Source organism: Scylla paramamosain, chromosome 34 (assembly GCF_035594125.1).
Source record: "Scylla paramamosain isolate STU-SP2022 chromosome 34, ASM3559412v1, whole genome shotgun sequence".
Classification (NCBI taxonomy): Eukaryota; Metazoa; Arthropoda; class Malacostraca; order Decapoda; family Portunidae; genus Scylla; species Scylla paramamosain.
In genome coordinates, this window is record NC_087184.1 from 8,075,220 (window position 1) to 8,097,719 (window position 22,500).

General features: G+C 44.3%; 1 protein-coding gene across 3 annotated transcripts in view; it reads right to left on the bottom strand.

The window, feature by feature from the left end:
- The window catches only part of LOC135090088 (IDLSRF-like peptide), a 146,584-nt gene extending 137,370 nt beyond the window's left edge, over positions 1–9,214 (bottom strand). For 2 of the 3 annotated variants that reach the window (XM_063986406.1, XM_063986405.1), the window contains exon 1: positions 8,883–9,214. In XM_063986406.1, coding sequence (XP_063842476.1) covers positions 8,883–8,997 — 115 coding nt within the window. In that variant the 5' untranslated portion in view covers positions 8,998–9,214. The remainder of the gene's footprint in view (positions 1–8,882) is intronic. The other variant, XM_063986407.1, reaches the window with a different exon arrangement.
- Positions 9,215–22,500: the final 13,286 nt, after the last annotated feature.

Consider the following 22,500-nt stretch of genomic DNA (forward strand, 5'->3'; position numbering starts at 1 on the left):
GAGAGAGAGAGAGAGAGAGAGAGAGAGAGAGAGAGAGAGAGAGAGAGAGAGAGCAATAGTAACCAGCGCGTCATGCATCACGGAAAAGCTGTGGGATGTGCATTTCTCTCCACAGGATGAACGAGGACCAGATATAAATTTCACTTTACTCGCAGTCCCAACCCACCTGACAACCTGCTTCCGGCACTGAGGGGACGAGAGAGAGAGAGAGAGAGAGAGAGAGAGAGAGAGAGAGAGAGAGAGAGAGAGAGAGAGAGAGAGAGAGAGAGAGAGAGAGAGAATGTAGAGGGGCGAGCAAAGGGGCAGCACATTGCGTTGTTCCTCCTGCGATACGAAGCCGCCACAGGATGCATCACTTATACCGCTGCTAAGGATGCCGAAGGGTGCCAAAAAAAGGTGCCAAAGAGTGCCAGAGTGCCAAGAGATGCTTAGTCCTTTCACTGCTTCACAATTCTTCCCACACTAATCAGTTGCAAGCTTTACACGTTTATTTTTGCGCCAAGGTCTTCCGTATAGTTTAGAAGAGGCGAAATTTCTATCCTATTCTCTATTTCCAGTGTGTGTCCAAGCAAACTATACTTCACAGTGCTCGTGGCGTTAAGTAAGGTCAGCCATGCGAGTGAAAGGGTTGAAAGGATAACAAGGGTTTCAAAAAAGGGATGTCTACATACACTAGAGGTTACTAAAGGATGTGAGGGATACTGAAAATATTCAAGAAGGATATCAGAAGTGTTAAAAATGCCAGACACAGACAAAGCGTTAAAAAAAATGACGTAGGATACTAAAGATTAAGAAAGGATGTCAGAAAAATCCAAACGAGGTATCAAGGGTGCCATGGACGTGGGACAGTGCCACAGGGAGCCTTAAAGGATACTGAAGGATGCAAATTAAGTGCTAAAAGAGGAGGCAAGGTATGAAAAAGGAGCCTTCACAAAAAAAGAAAAAAACGAAGATGGAAGTCAAAGGAGTGCCAAAAAAAGCAACATGAAACTAAAATGTGCTAACGAAAGGTAGTAAACAGAGAGAGAGAGAGAGAGAGAGAGAGAGAGAGAGAGAGAGAGAGAGAGAGAGAGAGAGAGAGAGAGAGAGAGAGAGAGATTGTCTATTACTTCATTTCCAAAGGGCAAAGGTCATCGCACATTTTTACATAACCTGAATCATATGACAGACTTCAGCCTATAAATCTGCCTTGAAACCACAAGGTACAAGCATAACTACCTGAAAAACATCCATGCACGACAGGAGAGAGACCAGAAAGCACATAGGAGAGCTTCGTGTTAAAAAGATGAATTATGAGCAAGTAAAATTAAAGCTCTGAGACACACACTGGAAGAGAGACTGTCAGAAAACTTGATCATTATTACTATCATTATGCTTTTATTCTTTTGTCCCTTGGCGAGTCTTCCTGTCGTGAAAGAGAAATAAAGAAAATAAAGAAAAATATGGACAAAAAAAAACGTCTACGAGAGAGAGAGAGAGAGAGAGAGAGAGAGAGAGAGAGAGAGAGAGAGAGAGAGAGAGAGAGAGAGAGAGAGAGAGAGAGAGAGAGAGCAAGGACAAGAAAGTCAGTGTCAGAGTGCCAGATGCAAGGCACTCTGGAAGGGGCGCCAACTCACCAAAATACACACCAGGGAGGCAGGAGAGAGAGAGAGAGAGAGAGAGAGAGAGAGAGAGAGAGAGAGAGAGAGAGAGAGAGAGAGAGAGAGAGAGAGAGAGAGAGAGAGAGAGAGCCACATTTACGAGTGCCAATCAAGACTACACGAAAACCCAGCCTCTACACAGATAACATGACAAAATTTAACATGGCACGAACAGGCGAGGTGAAAGATACTAGTGCCACAAGGACATGACAGCAAGGGAGAGTGTGGGAGAGTGTGGGAGAGTGTGGGAAGGACAATGCCAAAAAATCCATGCCTTCTCAGTGCCAGTTAGTGCCACGGGGGCTTGAAGTCTAATGAGAGAGTGCCTGAGGTGAGACAAGGCACCGAGAGATGGGTATCATTACTAATTAAGACGAGTGGTGAGAGGGAGAGTGCAGATGAGAGTGGGAGAGTATATATATAGGGAGCAGTGAGACGGAAATGGGGAGAAATGGGAAAGCGGTAGGAAGAAATAATGGGAGGTGCATACGCAGTGAGAGAGAGAGAGAGAGAGAGAGAGAGAGAGAGAGAGAGAGAGAGAGAGAGAGAGAGAGAGAGAGAGAGAGAGAGATTGAAATACATGGAGTGGCAAGCGAGGAAAGAGAAGAAAAATCGTGGATAGAGAAAGAGGGAAGGAGAGAGTGTGAGAGTGTGTGAGAGAGAGAGAGAGGGAGAAGAGAAAGAGGAAAGAAAGAAAAATAAACAGGAAGACAAAGGCGAATGCTAGAAAGACAGAAATGGGAGAGAGGGAGGATAAGAAAAGAGAAGCTTGGAGGAAGGAAGGAAGGAGAACAATATCGAGAGAGAGAGAGAGAGAGAGAGAGAGAGAGAGAGAGAGAGAGAGAGAGAGAGAGAGAGAGAGAGAGAGAGAGAGAGAGAGAGAGAGAGAGAGAGAGAGAGAGACATTATGAAAGACAGACTGAGAAATGAAAGATAGAAAACTGCATTAGACACACACACACACACACACACACACACACACACACACACACACACACACACACACACACACACACACAGACACACACAGACGAGGCAGGGAGAGGCAGGGGAGGCAAGGGGAGGTAAGGGCAGGCAGGGAGGTAGGCAGGAGAGCCCCAGCACATCCTTACTAGCTGTGAAGGCGGAAGGTTCAGCAAGTGGCACTATTGAGACTGATCCCGGCCTAGCTACCATGCCAGCCCTATTGGCACACATTACACCCACTCACACACACACACACACACACACACACACACACTGATCACTCCCTCACCCTCCAGCACTGTCAGTCATTCTCTGTCTCTGTCTCTCTCTCTCTCTCTCTATCTCTCTCTGTCTCTCTTGCTCTCTCATCCAGTCGTTTATTCACTTATTCTGTCACTCATTCACTCAATCTCTCTCTCTCTCTCTCTCTCTCTCTCTCTCTCTCTCTCTCTCTCTCTCTCTCTCTCTCTCTCTCTGAGTTGCTTACTTAGTTTATCAATTCAATGGTTTCAATTTCCTTCTTATTCAGCTTAATCAATTTCTGTATCAGTTATTTACGTGTTTGTTGTTTTACTCCCTTGAAAGTCGTTTATTCGCTCTCTCCATCACTTCTCTCGTCGATTCCTTTCACTTGCTCGCTGACTCACTTATTCATTTACTTCTGATGTCACGCTTTACTTATTCATCCTCCGTATCATTCACTTACTCACACACTCTCACTCGTTTTTCACTAATTCACTCCCTTCCTCCCTCACTAATTCATGCGCCTACTCAGTCACCTTGTCAATTCATTCATTCACTCACTCAATCAGCAAATACTCATACTCATTCCCTTACCCCCCTCTCCCCTCCACTCTCCTATGCGTTCCTCTTCTTTTTTAACTTTCTTTCCGTTTCTCTATTTTGCTTTTGCTATTTCTCTACGTAACTCATGTTTTCTTTATCAGTTATCAGTTTTTTTTTTCTCTCTCTCGATCTCTCCTTTGAGTTGTCTCCTTTTGGCTCTCTTCCTTTTATCAATTTTCTTTCGTTCATTCTTTGTTTACTATTCCAGCTCTCTCTCTCTCTCTCTCTCTCTCTCTCTCTCTCTCTCTCTCTCTCTCTCTCTCTCTCTCTCTCTCTCTCTGTCTCATTTTCCTACTTATGACCTATATTTTTTTATTGTATCTATCCTTTATCTCATTTTTTCCTTCCTTCCCTCCTTTATCACTTATTTCCTTTATCCACTGTCATTCGTAACTATTATCTCTTTGGTTATTGTCTCGTTGCCTTGTGTATCTTTGGCTGACACCTCTCCCCTCCCTCTCCCTCACTCTCCCTCCCCTTCCTCCTCCCCCCACTCCCTCTCCTCGATAGTCTAGCCTCGTAATAGATGACTGGCTTCCTGTTCTCTCTCTCTCTCTCTCTCTCTCTCTCTCTCTCTCTCTCTCTCTCTCTCTCTCTCTCTCTCTCTACTACTACTACTACTACTACTACTACTACTACTACTACTACTACTATTACTACACTATTCTACAAACTACTACTACCACTGCGGCTGTTGCTGTTACTACGACTACTACTACTACTACTACTACTACTACTACTACTACTACTACTACCACTACTACTACACTAACAATAAAAATAATAATAAAAAGGAGGAGGAGGAGAAGGAAGAGGAGGAAGAGAAGGAGGAGGAGGAGGAGGAGAACAAGAAGAACAAGAAGAAAAGGAACAAGAACAATACGAGAAAATACGGAGGAAAACAAACACAAGCTTCATTTCATCTTAGTTTCATCTCCTCCTTTCCTCTCCTTTCCTTTGGCTTCGTTTCGTTTCCTCGGTCACGTCTCGCCATCTCGTTTCACACCTGTCGAACCACACAAAGCGTCGCCATTACAGGTGATCACGTGCACCATTCCCACGGTAATCCCCAAGTGACGCAGCTCCTTTGTCCTTATATGTGTGTGTATGTGTGTGTGTGTGTGTGTGTGTGTGTGTGTGTGTGTGTGTGTGTGTGTTGTTTGTGTTTGTGTGTCGGTTGATTTGTTGCTTCTTTCATTGTCTTTCATGGTTGCACGCACTCACTCACACTCTCTCTCTCTCTCTCTCTCTCTCTCTCTCTCTCTCTCTCTCTCTCTCTCTCTCTCTCTCTCTCTCTCTCTCTCTGGTCACTGATTTTCTCTATTTAATCTCTATTTAATTTTCTCACGACTATGCTTTGTCTTTTTTATTATCCCGGTCTCTCTCTCTCTCTCTCTCTCTCTCTCTCTCTCTCTCTCTCTCTCTCTCTCTCTCTCTCTCTCTCTCTCTCTCTCTCTCTCTCTCTCTCTCATTACCTGTACACCCTCCAGGCCGCCCCGTGAGATACAGGTACAGGTACAGGTAACACCCAGGTAACACTCAGGTGACTCCCCTTCCCCTAAGAATTCAATTAACTGTTAAACTTTCCCGCAGGTAATTGTGTTAGGCCGAGCTCCTATTACGGGAGGCGGCGCAGGGGTACACTTCCCACCCTTTTTCCACGCCATCTTCATCTACCTTCGCTCCTTTGCCTTTCATGTTCATTAAAGCATTTTCTCATCAAACTGAATCACTCTATCTTAACTACGTACCTTGTCTTGTGCTGAACTAACCTAACCTAACTTGTCCTGAACTAACTTAACTTGTCGTGTCCTTTATTGACCTAACCTGTCCTAAACTTAAGTAACTTAAACTAACCTAACTTGTCCTTAACTAACCTAACCTAACTCTGAACTAATCTAAGCTAACTTGTCCTAATCTAACCTAATCTAACAATTCTTTCGTCAAACTTTAATTACCTAATTATTCATAATACAATTAAACCTTACCAAAATCTTACTTAATATAATTTTATCTAATCTAACCTAACCTAACTTATATAAACCTAACTATACCTCGTCATCCTAACTTAAGTTTGACTGAATATAATCTAATCTAACATAGCTAATGCTAATGTAATTAAACATTAACCAATTTATTATGATGTAACATACCGTAAATTAACTTAACATAACAAGAAGTAACTACCTAATTTAACCTAACCTACCTAACCTTGACAACCTCGTTTATGTATATACTTTACCATGCCCTCAGATTATCAAATTGTTTAATCAACGGTAGAACTCTGCCTCTCTTCCCCTCTCTCTTCCCTTTCTCCTCTCACAGACTCTGAAATGGATCAGAATTAAACGCTGTCTCTCCCTCTCTCTTATGCCCGCGAGGGAGTTAACAGATTCACCTCTCCCCTTCTATTCTGTCTAGTAGGATGGTCAAGACTCTCTCTCTCTCTCTCTCTCTCTCTCTCTCTCTCTCTCTCCTCTCTCTCTCTCTCTCTCTCTCTCTCTCTCCTTTTCTCACTTCTTTCGTCCGCTATTTTTTCTTCACTGCACCTCCTATACCTTCTCTCTCTCTCTCTCTCTCTCTCTCTCCTCTCTCTCTCTCTCTCTCTCTCTCTCTCTTCCCGGCAGGTAAGGGCTTGTTAGGGGTACAAGCTCGGGGTGTGGGGGTGTCGCGGGGAAGGGGGAAGGGGTAGGGTGAGTTGCAGGCACGGGATAAAACTCAAGCAGGAAACCAATGATTAAAGTTTCCTCTAGCTACTGCAGGAGGTGAGTGGCGCGCCTCCTCCTGGCTCACCTCGCCCTCAGGTAGGTGTTACGTGCCGGAGTCAAAGATGAAGGTTCGCGTTCTCATGCCCTTCGTTTCTCCATTACGATTATTTCTGAGGTTACGGGGATGGTGACTGAAGATTCTATAGGTGGCATTCTATTTATTTATTTATTTATTTAGTGGTGATGAGTCCTTGTTTAGCTATGGGAGGGAGTCACGGAGGGAGACTTTTTCCTTAAACATTTCAAATTTCCCATGAAGATTATTTTTGAAAGGTTAGGGAGGTGAGGAGTTAAGTCTTTATGGGTGTTTTTTTTTTTCTTTTTATTATTGGTGTTGTAGAATTCTTGTTTAAACTGTGGGAGGGAGGCACATATGAAAATTCGTGTTCTTAAACGTTTCATTTTTCCATTAAGGTTATTTTTCAAAGGCCACAAGGAATGCTAGTTAAGATTCTATGGGGGTTCTTATTATTGGTGAGGTAGAATCCTTGTTAAACTTTTTTTTTTAATGTAAGAGGGAGCCTGGGCAAGGGCAACAAAAGGACAGCGACAAAAAATAAAGGCCCACTAAATATGCCAGTCTCAAGAAAGAATTGTAGAAGATAAAATCCAAAATTACGAGAAGTGTCTTGAAACTATTACTGGAATAATGAAAACACAACCTTGAAAACTCAAACAACTCCCTCTTCCACTGCAGCATGATACACGTAACTTAGAGGCCAAAATGTTTAAGAATACAGAATGATGTAAGTTCTTAAAGGTGGTTTTATTACTGATGATGCAGAAATCTTGTTTAACTGTTACAGGAATAATGAAAAGAGTCTTAAGAATTCCAGTGACCTCTTCCACTACAGCCAGTTAAGAATAGTTGAAATAAAAGGTCAACAAGTTCAATGGATAAGAAACAATGCGTGTTCTTATGTGAGGTTTTTCATTGGTGATGTAAATTTCTTGTTAAAGTGTTGCTGGAATAATGGAAGCAACCTTTGAAACTCGTGACCTCTTCCACTACGGCCAGTTGAAAGTAGTTGAAATAAAGAGGTCCAGAACTTTCAAGAATCCAGAACAGTGTCTCTTTACGGCTCAAGAGGTATATAATATCTAGCGGCTTTTTTTCTAACTCTTTCTTTGGTCATAAACTTTGAAAACTTTACTGATGCATCGTCTGGAAACTTGCTGGAAACTGACAACGTGGTGTTTCTTTTAGATATTGCTGGTGAGGTACTGAATCTCTAGTTCTTTCAGCTCTTTTTCATATGTGCTTTGAAAAATCCATTGGTGTCAAGATTACAGCTGCCCTGCAATTTTTACTGGAAACCTCTGACTTGGTGTTCTCTTCGGTTACTCATGAAGAATTAAAGGTCTCGTCGTTTATTATAACTTTTCTTTGCATATTTTGAAAGATCTACTGGCGCGAGAAAAAAAAAAAATCGCATGTATACTGGAAAACCTGGAAACCTTCAACTATTGAGGACAGGGAACTTAACATTTAATTCCTATAGTTCTTTCTTTACCTACGTGCTTTAAAAGACCTACCGACGTGAGGGTAATAGCTCGCCAGGACATTTTTAACCTGGAAACATCTGACTCTCTCCTGTTTCTTTACTAACTGCTGATGGGAAATTCGATATCCAATAAAGTTCATCTGCTCTTTCTTTATATAAGCTTGAGAGGAGCTAGCAGATGTCATGAGTTAGAAAAAGAAAGAAAACTGCCATGATATTGGAAGCCTGGGAACTTTTGACTGCCTGGTGATTTTTTTTTTTCCCCTGTTACTTCTGATGGGGAAGTGAATATTTAAAGTTCCATTTAGTTCCTCCTTTGCCAGATGTGCTTTTGAAAGGTCTACCGGTGCGGGCGTAATACTTCGCCAGGAAACATTTTGCTGTAAGTCTTTAATTTATTCTTTTCCTTCGTTTGCTGATGTAGAATGGGAGGTTTCGTCACTCCCTATATCCCTTTCCTTACGTGCGTGGTTTGAAAGGTCCACTAACTCGGAGATAAAAGTTTGCAGGAAACGTTGTAACTGGAAACCTTTTGGCGACGTGGTATTCCCTCTGTTACTGCAGACAGAGGAATTTGTATTTAGTGACTTCCTTCACCTCTTCCTCCGCGGCGTGTATTCGATTGTCTATCAATGCGAGACAAAAGTTCGCCCGGAAACTTTCTTCGCTGCCTCCTGTTCTGTCCCCGTGAAGCTTCGAGCAATAATCTCTCGGTTCATTTCTTCAATAGGTAAAAAGTTTTGGATCGGCTCCCGCCCTGCACGGTATTCAACACCAAAGAAAACTTAGTGTGTCCTGTACCCACGACAGGATGGGCAGGACGACAGGACTGTTAATTTCGTCCCTCCGTTCCTCAGAAGGCTGCTGCATGAGGGCTGCTGGCATGACGTTACAAAATAAGAGTTCATACACAGTAATGGTTCCTTTACCAGCGAGAAGAAAGAAAGGAAGAGCGAGCCAACATTGCCGAGCACACCTTCGTCAGACAAGAGCGAACGAGACCAAAGCAACAAAACCAAGACAACAACAACCACAGACCCCAGGGCGCCACCTCCTCCAGAAGCTACAGGTGAAGTGGAGACACAACCCACCACTCACACCTTCGTCAGGAGGGCGGCAGGGGTAAGGATGGAGGGCATAGGAGTGGGGCGCCTTACCTGATCTCTTGGTGTAGTGTCGGTGCCCTGAGAGGCGGCTGATGTCTATGGCAGAGGACGAGGCTGCCAAGAGGACGAGGAGGAGAAGACAAGACCCACTGTTGATTTTGGCCATGTCTGCTGCTGCTGCCGCTGCTGCTGCCGTCACCACGCTACCACAACACCACTACACCACGCTACAGTCCGCGACCGTGTGTGCCCTTGGGATTCGCTACAGCCTGAGGGGGGGTAAGGGGGAGGAGAAGGATCGCCCTGTCGTCGTGGTGAGCGAGAGGGGAGCGGATCGCCTTTGCTGCACCGCCGTTGCTGATCGCTGAACCAGTCTGCTACACTTTATACGCCACACAGACCCACACATGCCTCCCCCCGCGCCCCTCCCCGCCCGCCCACACCACGCACACTCTTCCCCAAGCCTTCAGCCCGTGCCATCCAACACCGCCCCTCGCCACGCAGAGATCCACGCCCTCGTGCCGCGCCCCACGCCCCTCCCTTCAAAACCTGCCATCAAAACACCAACAAAAGGAGATCCTGAAGGCAAACAAGGACAAGGAGGACACGAAGGAAGCGCTGTGAGGACAAAGACGAGGCTGAAAGTTCCGTAAAGCTTCGTTCAGCACCCATGAGCCTGTGCAGTGGCGGGCCAGGCAGCCAATCAGCGTTGAGATAGCCTGCATGTCGACCAATAATCAGAGGGCTGCCAAGACTCCCCGCCACGGAACCAAGGATTCACCGAGGCACGCAGGATCTTCCACTCTGCGTCCAGGGGCTTAGAGGCGCTCCTCCCCTCGCGCCGCGCCCGCCCTTTGCTCCCTTATGGCTCTGAGGGGACCAGGTGAGGCGAGGTAGGTGAGCGGCGAGACTTGGGCGTGGTGAGGGAGACACAGCCCCGCCACGCCCACGCCCACCCCCGCCCGCCCGCCCGTCCCGCCCCCGCCCCAGGTGAGCACGCCCAACGCCCCACTATTGTCCCCCGCCTGTGATATTGGTCTTTGTTCCCTTTACCTGTGCCTCCCTCAACCCTTTCCCTTCCCTGCCTTCCCCTCAAATCGCTTCCCTTGCCCACCACTTTGCTTACCTTCCCCTCATCTCATTTCCAGTCAGTCTCGTCTCCTTTCTCCCTCCCGTCTCTTCATCTGTGTCTCTCCTCATTCCCCTCATCTGTTTTCTGCTCTTATCCTTCCCCCCTCACTTCCATACGTTCTTTTCTTCCCTTCACTCCCTCCCATCACGTTAGCTGGACATCTCTTACCTTGTCCCCCTCACTCCCATCACTGCTGTACATCAATCCCGTTCTCTTATTCTCTTTCCCATCACTCTTGCCCCCTTCTTCTTTCTTAACCTTTTTCACATGGGTCTTTCTACATCTCTCCTCTCTTACCTCTCATTTCTCTAGCCCCTCTCAGCATTTGCCCTCTCCCTCTCCCTCTCCCTCCCTCTCTCTCTCTCTCTCCCTCTCCCTCTCCTCCTCCATCTACACTTTTCCCTGCTCACACCTGGCTGCCTGAGCACCTCCTCTCATAAATCCAGGTAACCCCACGCCTTGCACACCTCACCTGTCTTCATCAACAGGTGTATATCACTTCACCTCACACACACACACACACACACACACACACACACACACACACACACACACACACACACACACACACACACACACACACACGAGACCTTAACTGTCATTTGCAACACCTTTCTGAATTAACAATGATGGGCACTGACGGAGGCGCTGAAGTGATGGGAGAGGAGGAGGAGGAGGAGGAGGAGGAGGAGGAGGAGGAGGAGGAGGAGGAGGAGGAGGAGGAGGAGGAGAAGGGGAGATGCATTTCCAGCCTGTCCTCTCTTTTGCCTAAACGAAGTATCCATGTTATCTTTTAAAGAGAGAGAGAGAGAGAGAGAGAGAGAGAGAGAGAGAGAGAGAGAGAGAGAGAGAGAGAGAGAGAGAGAGAGAGAGAGAGAGAGCGAATGCAATATACCGTCTCTTCCAACCCATCCACCCACCTACTCTCTCTCTCTCTCTCTCTCTCTCTCTCTCTCTCTCTCTCTCTCTCTACTTCTCTCTCTCTCTCTCTCTTCCTGGCATCCAGCACTCACACACACGCACACTTGCTTCCCTGATCGATCTGGCCTCGGAAAGGGCGGGTTCACAGGTGAGCGGGTTCGGGAAGGCCGTCACAACCGCCCACACCAACAACAACAGCAACAACACCAACGATGAAAACAACAACTACAGCAACAACGACAACAACAGCAACGGTGAAAAACAACAACAACTACAGCAACAGCAACATCAATGACAACAACAACAACAACAGTAACACCACCACCATTATCACCACCATCAACAACAACAACAACAACAACAACAACAACAACAACAACAACAACAACAACAATAAAAGATGAAGGGAGACGAAGAAAAGGAAGACAAGACGATGAAGAAGAAGAAGAAGAAGAAAGAAGGAAAAAACAAGACGAAGGTAAAGGCCAACAATAACAATTACAATAAAAATAATAACAATAACAATACCTTTGACTGCCACCAACACACACACACACACACACACACACACACACACACACACACACACACACAACACACACACACACACAGCTGATTACAAGACAAAACACGGAAATAAGATTCAAAAACTATTCCTCCTCCTCCTCTTTCTCCTCCTCCTACAGTACATCTCCTTCAATAGTGAATAAATAAATAAAAAAAAAATAGGTAACCAACTCTAAAAGGAGGAGGAGGAGGAGGAAGAAGGAGGAAGAGGAAGACAGAGTAGGAAAGTATGAAGAGCAAAACAGACAAGGAAGAATAAAAATAGACGAAAAACAGTCAAGAAGAAGGAAGAGGAATATAAAGAAAAATAAGAAAGCAATGAAAAGAAAAAAAAGAAAAAAATGGACATATATAAAAGAAATAAATGACAAGAGGAAGAAGAGAAAGAGGAGAAGAAAGAGGAGGAGGAGGAGGAGATGAAGAACACTATAAGGAAAATTAATGGGCAAGAAAAGACACAGGGGACAGTGTACAGAGAAAACGGAACCTGTGAGGAGGAGGAGGAGGAGGAGGAGGAGGTGAGGAGGAGGAGGAGAAGGAGGAGGAGGAGGAGGAGGAGGAAGGAGGAGGAGGAGGAGGAGGAGGAGGAGGAGGAGGAGATGGGTGTATGTCTTTGGCTAATGGAAGGGAGCATCAGTGTGAAAGGTGAATTAGGTTTAAAGGGGAACCCGTGATAATTTAATAATGAGAGAGAGAGAGAGAGAGAGCGGAGAGAGAGAGAGAGAGAGAGAGAGAGAGAGAGAGAGAGAGAGAGAGAGAGAGAGAGAGAGAGAGAGAGAGATTTAATGAAGATATGATGATAGAAATAAGCTGTCATTGGTGTGTGTGTGTGTGTGTGTGTGTTGTGTGTGTGTGTGTGTGTGTGTGTGTGTGTGTGTGTGTGTGTGTGTGTGTGAGTGTCTGAAGTCAGTAAGCCATGTGCACCTTCGAATCAATACACACACACACACACACACACACACACACACACACACACACACACACACACACACACACACACACAGAGACACACACGACTTTCTTTTTTTCTCTCTCACTCTTACATTTTTTTTTCAGCTTCTCGATATTGCAACACTTGATTTCCAGAGGGAGAGATCATCTGAATAGGGACAGGGAGGAGTTGAAGGGGCAGGGAGATGAGGGTGAGGGGGGAGAGAAAGGGGAGGCAGAGGGATGGAGGCAAACGAGGGAGGGAGGGAGAAAAAAGGTATTGGAGGGAGAAGCGGGATAAGAAAGTGAAAGAAAGAATAAAGGAGGAAGAGAAAAGATAAGGAATGAGTGAGAGATGAAAGAGGCTAAATGAAGAGAGAAGGAAGGGTAAATAAGAGGAAAGATAAGGGAGTGAATGAGAGGTGAAGGTAAAGGAAGGGAGGGAGGGAAGGAGGTAAATTACACGAAGGAGAAATGAGATGGGAAGGATCAACGCCACCTATGTTTTGTGAGAGGTACTAAAATGATGCCAGCGTGCCGTGTCATCTTAGTTCACCAGCACTTTCATCTCATGATAGCTTAAACTCACAAGATATTTTCCGTCCATCTCTCTCTCTCTCTCTCTCTCTCTCTCTCTCTCTCTCTCTCTCTCTGGATTAATAAAACTAATGAGAAAGCCAAGAAAAATCATAAATAGTAGAGACTCACGATAATCTTTCCTCTCTTTTTACAATCTATCCTCAAACGTAATAAAACAAAAGGAGAGGAAGAAAGAAAATGGGGAAAAAAATTTACGTTGATATTTCCTGTGACCATCAGCTAAAACTCGCCTCTACGGAAGGGCTACATAAAGTTAAGATTGAGACAACTTAATTTTCCCTTTCTCTCTTGGATCTTCATAATAAATCTCAACGTCTGACTAAGAAGCTTAACCTCGTCCTCCTCTTATTCTTCTTCTTCCTCCTCCTCTTCCTCCTCTTCCTCGTCCCGTTTTCTGTGGAAGACTTCAATCGGCGGCCAAAAATACCTTAGTCTGTCCCGAATACAATAATTTCGTCTGCCGTTCTCTTTGATGACGGGCACCATTTTCTTTTTAGCTTCCTTTCTTGGCAAAGTGGATCTATTTATAGGGTAATAGTCTGTTTGGCGATTATGGGTCACACGAGAGAGAGAGAGAGAGAGAGAGAGAGAGAGAGAGAGGAGAGAGAGAGAGAGAGAGAGAGAGAGAGAGAGAGAGAGAGAGAGAGAGAGAGAGAGAGAGAGAGAGAGAGAGAGAGAGAGAGAGAGAGAGAGAGAGAGACTGAAGCCGTTTCCACGTTTTCTTTGCGTAAGACAAGAGAGGGAATGAATGATAAAGGGAAAACGAAATGATGGAAGCCTGATGTTGAGAAAGAAGGAACGAAGAAAGATCAGAAGAGGAAGGGGAAAGGGGTAAGAGACGAGCACTCCAAGAAAAAATATGACGAAGAGCAATGAATGGTGAGAAAAGAGGCGATGGAAGGAGAAGAGATGGTCGGTGGTGAAGGAAGGGCAAGACAGGGGAAGGAAAGTCTGGAATGGAGAGGAGATGAAGAAAAGGAGGACTTAACTTGCCTCCACACACACACACACACACACACACTACACACACACACACACACAGTTTGCCGCCGCCCTGCTCCTTCACACTCTAATTGCACCTAATCACGTGTCTTTATTGTACACGTGCAGAATTCAGGGTAATTACAAACACCTGTTCCTAATTACACCTGATTATCTTGCTCGTGTTTAGTGCACACCGGTTATTTGCTGCCTAATCTTGTTTATTCCTTGCTATTTACTGCTGTTTAAAATATTTTCCAGTATTATTTATGTATTCTTTTATTTACACGAGAATCTACTGCTTCATCCTCACTGTTTGTACAATCCATCTCTGACCATCCGTGTGAGAAAACAAAGCACAGAAGCTAGAATTTTTTACTATAGCTTCGGACCCTATTTTTGGACAGGCATTTGTGAGTTTTTTTATTATTATTTTTTTTATTGGATTTTTGTTGCCTTTAGCCGGTGTCCCTCCTAACATAAAAGCGAAGAAAATAAAAAAAAAAACAAACAAACAAACAAAGCAAATCGCCTAACTTCAGATGAGCTAAAATTTGAAGTCCCAAAATAATATTAGTTATAATATTTGGCAGTGACCACACCTCGTTTGCGAGTACAGGTTCTGGTCCCAGTGTTATATGATAGATACAAGTCTGTTACAACCAGTACAAAGGAGAACTGAAAAGATACAAGGGATCAAAAGTATTCCTTATGAAACCACTAAATTCACATATCTCAGAGAGGCACACATGAAGAGGAGAGCTAACCTGATAGAGATCTTTAAGTGATATGGAGAATACAACAAAGGTGACGAAGAAAATGCTCAGGATCAGTAGTCACAAGAGGATAAAGGGTTCAACGGGTGACTTATTCACTTATCACACACACACACACACACACACACACACACACACACACACAGCACACACAGACAGACGTATAAAAAAAATAAATAAACAGAACATTAACAGAGAGAAAAATATGAGACAAAAAGAGGAGGAGAAAAGAAGGGCAACGACAAGACAGACAGACAGACAGACAGAGAGGAAAGGAGGAAACAATGGAGACAACAAGACGGACATATAGACGAAGGAAGGAGGATACACATACACTAATATAATAAACTACTTCACTCAGATTAACGAGGGTTATCTTCAATCAACAAGATATTTTCCTCCCTTCCCACAAAACGCAGACCACTTCAGACAAGACGAGGACAACCAGGGACAACATAAAGGGGACTGACTAACTCGCCACTAGACATTAGGCAGAATTCATACAAGGAAAGTATAATAAGAAATTCTTGAATTATGAAACATGGGAGATAAAAAGAAAAATAAATATAAATGAATACATAAATAAATAAATATCTAAGGGACAACAGTCTGCTTCTATTTCCTCCTTTACAGAATCTTCCTTTATAATTTTTTTTAATGGTGTGGTAATTTCAGCAGTCTTAATGATGTGGTAATTTTAGCAGTCTTATTTTTCATTTGGTTTATTTATGTTCCCCTGGCTGGCCTCCTCCACCCGTGAAAATAACAACAGTAATCTCGTTCCCTCTGCACAATAAGAATTGTAAAGGTTTGGTTGTCGCTGTGTTCTGCGGAATGCTTCTCAATTCTTTTACCTCAACGCTTCAGAAATGTTAAAGATACATGAATGATCTGTATCTTCTCGCTCTGTTAGTAAATAAATTATCAGTGGGATTATTCAAATGAAATGATAAGTGTCATATTGCCATCAGCAGTCAAAGAGATAATATTTATTGACAATCATAGCTCTCATCCAATTAACTGTCACCTAATTCTCCAGTGTTCCAGACTGTCAGTCAGCCATTTCTCCAGTCAGTCAGTCAGTCATCCAGTTCCTCAGTTAGGTCAGCCGGCCAGTTCTTCAGTCTCCCAGTCAGCTAGCCAGTTGTTCAGTCAGTCAGTCAGTCAGCCGGCCAGCTCTTCAGTCAGTCAGTCAGCCAGTCAGTCAGCCAGCCAGTTCTTAAGTCAGTCAGTCAGCCAGCCAGTTCTTCAGTCAGTCAGTAAGTCAGCCAGCCAGTTCTTCAGTCAGTCAGTCAGTCAGTCAGCCAGCCAGCCAGTTCTTCAGTTAATCAGCCGGCCAGTTCTTCATTCATTCAGTCAGTCAGTCAGTCGGCCAGTTCTTCAGCCCTTTATTCAGTCAGTGAGTTCTTCAATATCCCATTCGGTCTGTCATCCAGTACTTCAGTCAGTCAGTTCTTCAGCTTCCCAGTCAATTGTCACCCAGTCGTCTATTTACCAGTTTTTGCATGAATGAATCTTTAAACTCTCTCTCTCTCTCTCTCTCTCTCTCTCTCTCTCTCTCTCTCTCTCTCTCTCTCTCTCTCTCTCTCTCTCTCTCTCTAATCGCTTTACAAACTCGGCTGGTGCTGACTTGCCGGCATGAGAGCGCCACGGTTTATCCCAGGCAGACTCCGGGAACACACACACACACACACACACACACACACAACACACACACACACACACTCCCACACGAACAAGGGCCTGACTCCCTAGCGCCTTGCGGGAAGGGACAGGGCAGGGAGGGAGGTAATGTCACGTGTTGTCCCGAGGGTAAGGCGAAGGGAAAGGTTGTGCTTGTGTTGTGCTGGCAGCTGTGGCAGGCGTGTGTTCAGCGATCACCCAGGGGACTCGGTGGTCGACCTCCCCTGTGTGGGTTCACCTGGGGATGGCTGAAGGGATTGATAGGTGTAGTGGTGTGTTGGTGATGGTTACATGAGGACTTAAGAGGAAAGCTCCAAGACACCAGAAGGCTTACACGTGGCATTTCCAGTATAAAACATGCCTGCCTATTTCCACCTCTCACTCTCATCCAGCCTCTGCACCGCCTCGTGTTGCAGTGTGCTGTGTTGAGTCTCGTCTTTGTAATGGTATTCACTGATGAGATTTATTGGTTCTGTAGTTTTCTTTTTTGTCTACCTGAATAATAACACGGCTCTTGGAGTGATCTAGTCAGTTTGAGCCTAAATGTTGTTAATAAATAAATATATAAATAAATGTACAGTCGCGTTATCTGTTGCGCCATGAGGTCTTAATTTGTTTGCACGTCTGATTTTCTCTTTTCTTTTTCTTCTAATTCCTATTTCTTACTCTTGCGTGTCCAATTCTCTCTAATCTCTTTCTTTGCAAAACTTACTTAATTTTCTCTCCACTTTTCTTGTCTCAGCGCCCCGCGGTGCAGTGGCCAGCACGCCTAGTTGAGAATCTGCAGGGTCCTGTCCGCGCACAGCTTCCTTCGAATTGGTCGATAAATGGGCACCTTGGGGAACACTGGGAGGGTACATTGTGGAAACTTGGATGTCAGTAAGGGGGTAAAGGACACCCCCCATTACAGTCAAAGGCCAATGAGACGGAGATGAGCACAGAAGGCACGCGCAGCTACCCCCCAGTTCCATTGTATAATTTTCCTCATAAGGTCTCTGAAATACTCGTACATTACTTATTTCTCATGCGTTGGTACGTTCTGAGCGCGTCTCAACACCAAAGCCAGATATCCTTCCCTTTTTCGAGGTCACAATAGTGCCAGTCACGCTACAGCACGAGTGTTAGGTTGGGTCAGCGCGTCCCGCCTCTCCCTATGTGGCGATTATCAAGCTATACTGTAAATATTTACAAATGCTCAGGTTGGGCGCGATGACGAGTCTCTAACTTTTATAAGGGACCTCCATTACTTCACAGGCATTGCCTCGGTCAGAGAGTTACGGCGCTGAACCCGGCCAGGTGTGGGGATGGGTGCCCGCGTTAACGATTCCCTCAGCGAACACCTGTGGGCACCTGACCCTTACACACGTGGCGGAAAGCTCTGGCCAGTGTACAGAAACGCTTTGCTCTCCCACCACGACTATTTTGAAAGGCCACAGCGATGATTAGCCTGGTTCTCAAGTGTTTCTCTAGTTAAATAATGTAGAAATATTGTTAATTAATTTACCACCAGAACGGTAAAAACACACTTAAAAAAAATTGTATCCTTACCAAGACTATTTTCAAAGCTCACGCAGATGATTAGGCCAGTGCTGAAGTGTTTCTCTGGTTAATAATGTAGGAATCTTGTTCATTTGTTACTATAACCATAAAAAAATACCCATAAAAAACCCTGCAACTTCAAAGCAGATAATTTTGAAGGTAATCAAGGTGCAGCGCGGAAGTGTTACAGAATATGGTCATCTGCCAGGTGGGCGTTATTAATTACGATCACCGAGTACACCTGTGGAAATTACGAAGACGGTAAAAATAAAAAAAAAAACAGGTGATCTTGTTAATTATTCTAACCAACCTGAAGAAATAAAGGCAGGTACAGGTGGTACGAAGCTATAAGAGGCGGTAGTTTTATATGGTGGTAGTTTTCAATAAAGATTCTCACGTACTTTGGGAAGACTAAAATGCAGGAAGGGTGTTGCATAAAGCCTTAGTAGATGATCGTTCTCTATTAATTATTCACACACCTGAGGGCACGCAGGATGGGAGAAGTAGTACAAAGGCCAGGCAGGTGTGGATCTAATTAATCATTCCCACACCTGCGGAAACCAGAGACCGTCTCATCACGCGCTCTGTTGTCTTCACTCCACTGCTTTCCAACAGGCTGAGTGGCAGTGGCTGGGGATTTCAAGGTGGTTATTATATCGTGACAGTTCAAAAAGGATTTTGCGCCATCAGTGAGGAATAGTGTGCCGTGTGTCTTATTAATACCAAGATTTATTTATTTTTATTATGTTTTTTTTTTTTTTTTGGGGGGGGGGTTCTACAGCGTGTAGTATCAATAACAGGTATGGTAACAGTAACACTCATGAACACGACTTATCACCTAAGTGGTCTTAGAAGTTGATTGATTTAAAAAGGGAAGGCCATTAGCGTCGCTACAAAATATTCGCTGCAACTAAAACGACATATTAAAATAGTGATAGTAGTAACAGAATTGTGGCAGAGTTAAAAAAAAAAAAAACATAGTAGTCACAAATAATGCCAAGGTATAAAAGGAACTGGGGACTAATCAGCGAGGAGTGAAGTGCTACAAATTAAGAAGGCTGGTATTTGAATGTATCAGTTTCAAGTTAGAGGGTACCTGGGTCCTACTGACCCAGAGCAGTACGTCTGGCGTTGTTCGTTATGTGGCCAAGACAATGACCCCACTGACCCAGGCCCCAGGACCCAGCATTGTTCATTATGTGTCTTACTCACTTGCCTCCGGGTTGGCTTGAGAGAGATAGCCATGTGGCCCTTCTTATGACCTTATACAAGACAAAAAAAAAAAAAGAAAAAGAAATAATTAAAGAATACAAAAGAGAATAAAAGTCATAAGACAGAAAAACAAATATACAAGGCGTTGACCACCTGCCTCGTCCTGTCCGTACCTGGCCCTCCCCGGATTAGGCGTTGAAAAACAATCATTATGAGAGTCCAGTACGTTTAGTAATGCCTGGTCTGGAGACAAGACCTAAACAGCCAAATGTCCATCCACCTTTGGGACTTCACTTATCAACAAATGCACCTGCCAACACCTGAGTGAACGTGTTGCCAGGTGAGTGACTCAACACATAACTCTGCCATCTGTTTGCCCTATACGAAATTCCCACAACTGCCACGTTTAACCGGGACTGCCACATGCAGGTCTGATGGCTTCCTCCAACTTCCCTTATTTTCTTATGTTCTTGTGTATATAGAGATTTAGTACAGTCATGGTCAGATGCTCCTCCACTGTGCTGTCCATTTTGCTTCAATCTCAAGTCCTCTGAATTGTTAAAGTCTCCTTGCAAAACGTGACAATTAGATTCACAGTACAACAGGGGATTTAATTGGAAGGGAATATTCAATACAATGTGTGTGTGTGTGTGTGTGTGTGTGTGTGTGTGTGTGTGTGTGTGTGTGTGTGTGTGTGTGTGTGTGTGTGTGTGTGTGTGTGTGTGTGTTTTCTCCCCGTCGTCCTTGATATGCAAAGACTAACAAAAATATATATATATGATGATGAATAAAACTTTATCTACTTTTTTAGACAGCAGAAATTAAACGTCTCTCTCTCTCTCTCTCTCTCTCTCTCTCTCTCTCTCTCTCTCTCTCTCTCTCTCTCTCTCTCTCTTTACAGGTACAAACACCAGGTAGGCCTATCCTTCTTATCCCCCACCATTTAAAAGTTAACTTGTTGACTTACCACACGGGCTCGTTTTCCCCTCTTTTTAACAATGTCTGGCCAACTTACTTAAACATCCAACAAAAAGAAGAAGAATGAGGGGCAAGTCAGCTCAGCCTATTTTTTTTTTTTTATGTAGGAGGGGCACTGGCCAAGGGCAACAAAAAGACTGAAACAAAAGACCCCCCTGAGAGTTCCAGTCCCTTCCTTCCCCTCGCTTAACCTTAGGCCTACTGAAACATACTGGAAAGCGAAAAATGTAGTGTGGACGCGTGGCCGTGTGGGTGACAATCGGCTCAGTCCCACGCTAAGCTCGCGGCCACCACTCAAAGGGCGCCGAGACTAGAATGAGCGCCACGGCAAGGGCTTAATGCTGCCGACAATGTGCCCTTCACCTTCACCTTGTAACACCCCGCGGTGCCAATAAAGGGAAGGATGCGGAAGGGAAGGAGAAGAATGGGAGAAGAGGACTTAGGTTGGATTGGGTTAGGCTGGGTTAAGGACATAGGAACATAAAATGAGGAAAGCTACAGGAATTCGTCAGGCCTACACTTGGCAGTCTCTGTATAAAACATACATATTTTCATCAATCATTTTCATCCATAAATTTGTCTAATCTTCTTCTACAGCTCCTTATGACATAAGAAAAGGTAAGGTAAGGTAAGGTAATTTAAGATTATGGCAAACTAAAGTTAAGTTAGGTTCCTTCTCTTACCTTGCCTTATCAAACTTAACATAATTTAACCTACTCACCCTTACCCTATGTTAAGTTTGATAAGTTAAGGTAAGATAAGGAAAGGTTAGGTTAGGTTGGGTTGGGTTGGGTTGGGTTGGGTTGGGTTGGGTTGGGTTGGGTTGGGTTGGGTTGGGTTGGGTTGGGTTAGGTTGGGTTGGGTTGGGTTAGGTTAGGTTAGGTTAGGTTGGGTTAGGTTGGGTTAGGTTAGGTTGGATTAGGTAAGACTGAATAAAGTAAGGTAAAGCAAAAGTAAGTTTAGGATAGGTAAGTAAAGTTAAGCTTGATTTGGTAAGATTACGTAAAGTAAGATGAAGTAAGGGAAGATATCGTGGAATAAGGTAAAATATCGCTATGTTAGATATGAACAGGTGACGTAAGGTAAAGAAAGGTAAAGTAGGTTAAGATAAGGAAGCGTTGGGTTAGGTTAGGTCAGGATGGAGCTGAAAGGGAAGAAAGGAACGAAGGGGGAAAGAGGGAACTGTGTCAGTAGGCCTACACAGGGTGAAGAGTAGGGAAGGCCTCGAGACATTAAAGGGGAAGCAAAGGGAAGAGGAAGGGGAAAGTGTGTCAGTAAGCCTAGAGGGATTAAAGAAGAAGGGAAGGAAAGAAAGGGTAAGGAGGAATGAAGTCAGTAGGCCTAGGCAGGAGAGGGGAGAATAGGGCGAGTTGGTATGGAATGCATTATTCATTAGGGCTGTTACTGCTTATCAAATAACTATGGGGAGAAAATGTGTACCGAACATGTTTTGGGCACAGGGATGGGAAAAAAAAAAGGAAAAAATGACAAGCAGAAAGTATTTTTTTAAAGGAAGCCTAAAAAGAAAATTCAGGAAAATTTCAGAAAATCTCTCTCTCTCTCTCTCTCTCTCTCTCTCTCTCTCTCTCTCTCTCTCTCTCTCTCTCTCTCTCTCTCATGGATTTTAAAGCAAGCACGGATGACGTCACCGCCACAACTTACTGACTTCCGCCTCCGCCATTATTATTTCCCAAAAAAGTGTGATCCCCCGCCGTGACGTCAGCAAGGGGTTGCCACTTGCCAGCCCCTGGTGACGCGGGCTGAGGTGGTGGTGATGGTGGTGGTGGTGGTGGCGGTGGTGGTGATGACGATGCTGTTGTTGTTTTTGTTGTTGTTGTTGTTGTTCTCATACTAAACAAAAAAAAAACTATCAAACTATTCAAAATTAATATATTCTCCATTAAAGTTGATGATGATGATGATGATGATGATGATGATGATGATGATGATGATGATACAATATAACAACGAAATACCCAATCATTTCATACTCATCCTGACAATACTCTCTCTCTCTCTCTCTCTCTCTCTCTCTCTCTCTCTCTCTCTCTCTCTCTCTCTCTCTCTCTCTCCCCCTTTCCAGACAATCATCTATATATATTTTCCTTCTATGTTTAATATTTTTCCCTCCCACGTTTACATTACATTGTTTAAATAGAAAGTTATATGTCATTTTTTAAGCTCCTTTCTCCTTCTCCTTCTTCTCTTCTTCTTCTTCTCCTCCTCCTCCTCCTCCTCCTCCTCCTCCTCCTCCTCCTCCTCCTCCGCCTCCTTCGCCTCCTTCATGATTATTTTCTTCCCCTCGCAAGTTGTGGGCGTCTCCTAGATCACTGAAGGGGCGTGGCTCTCT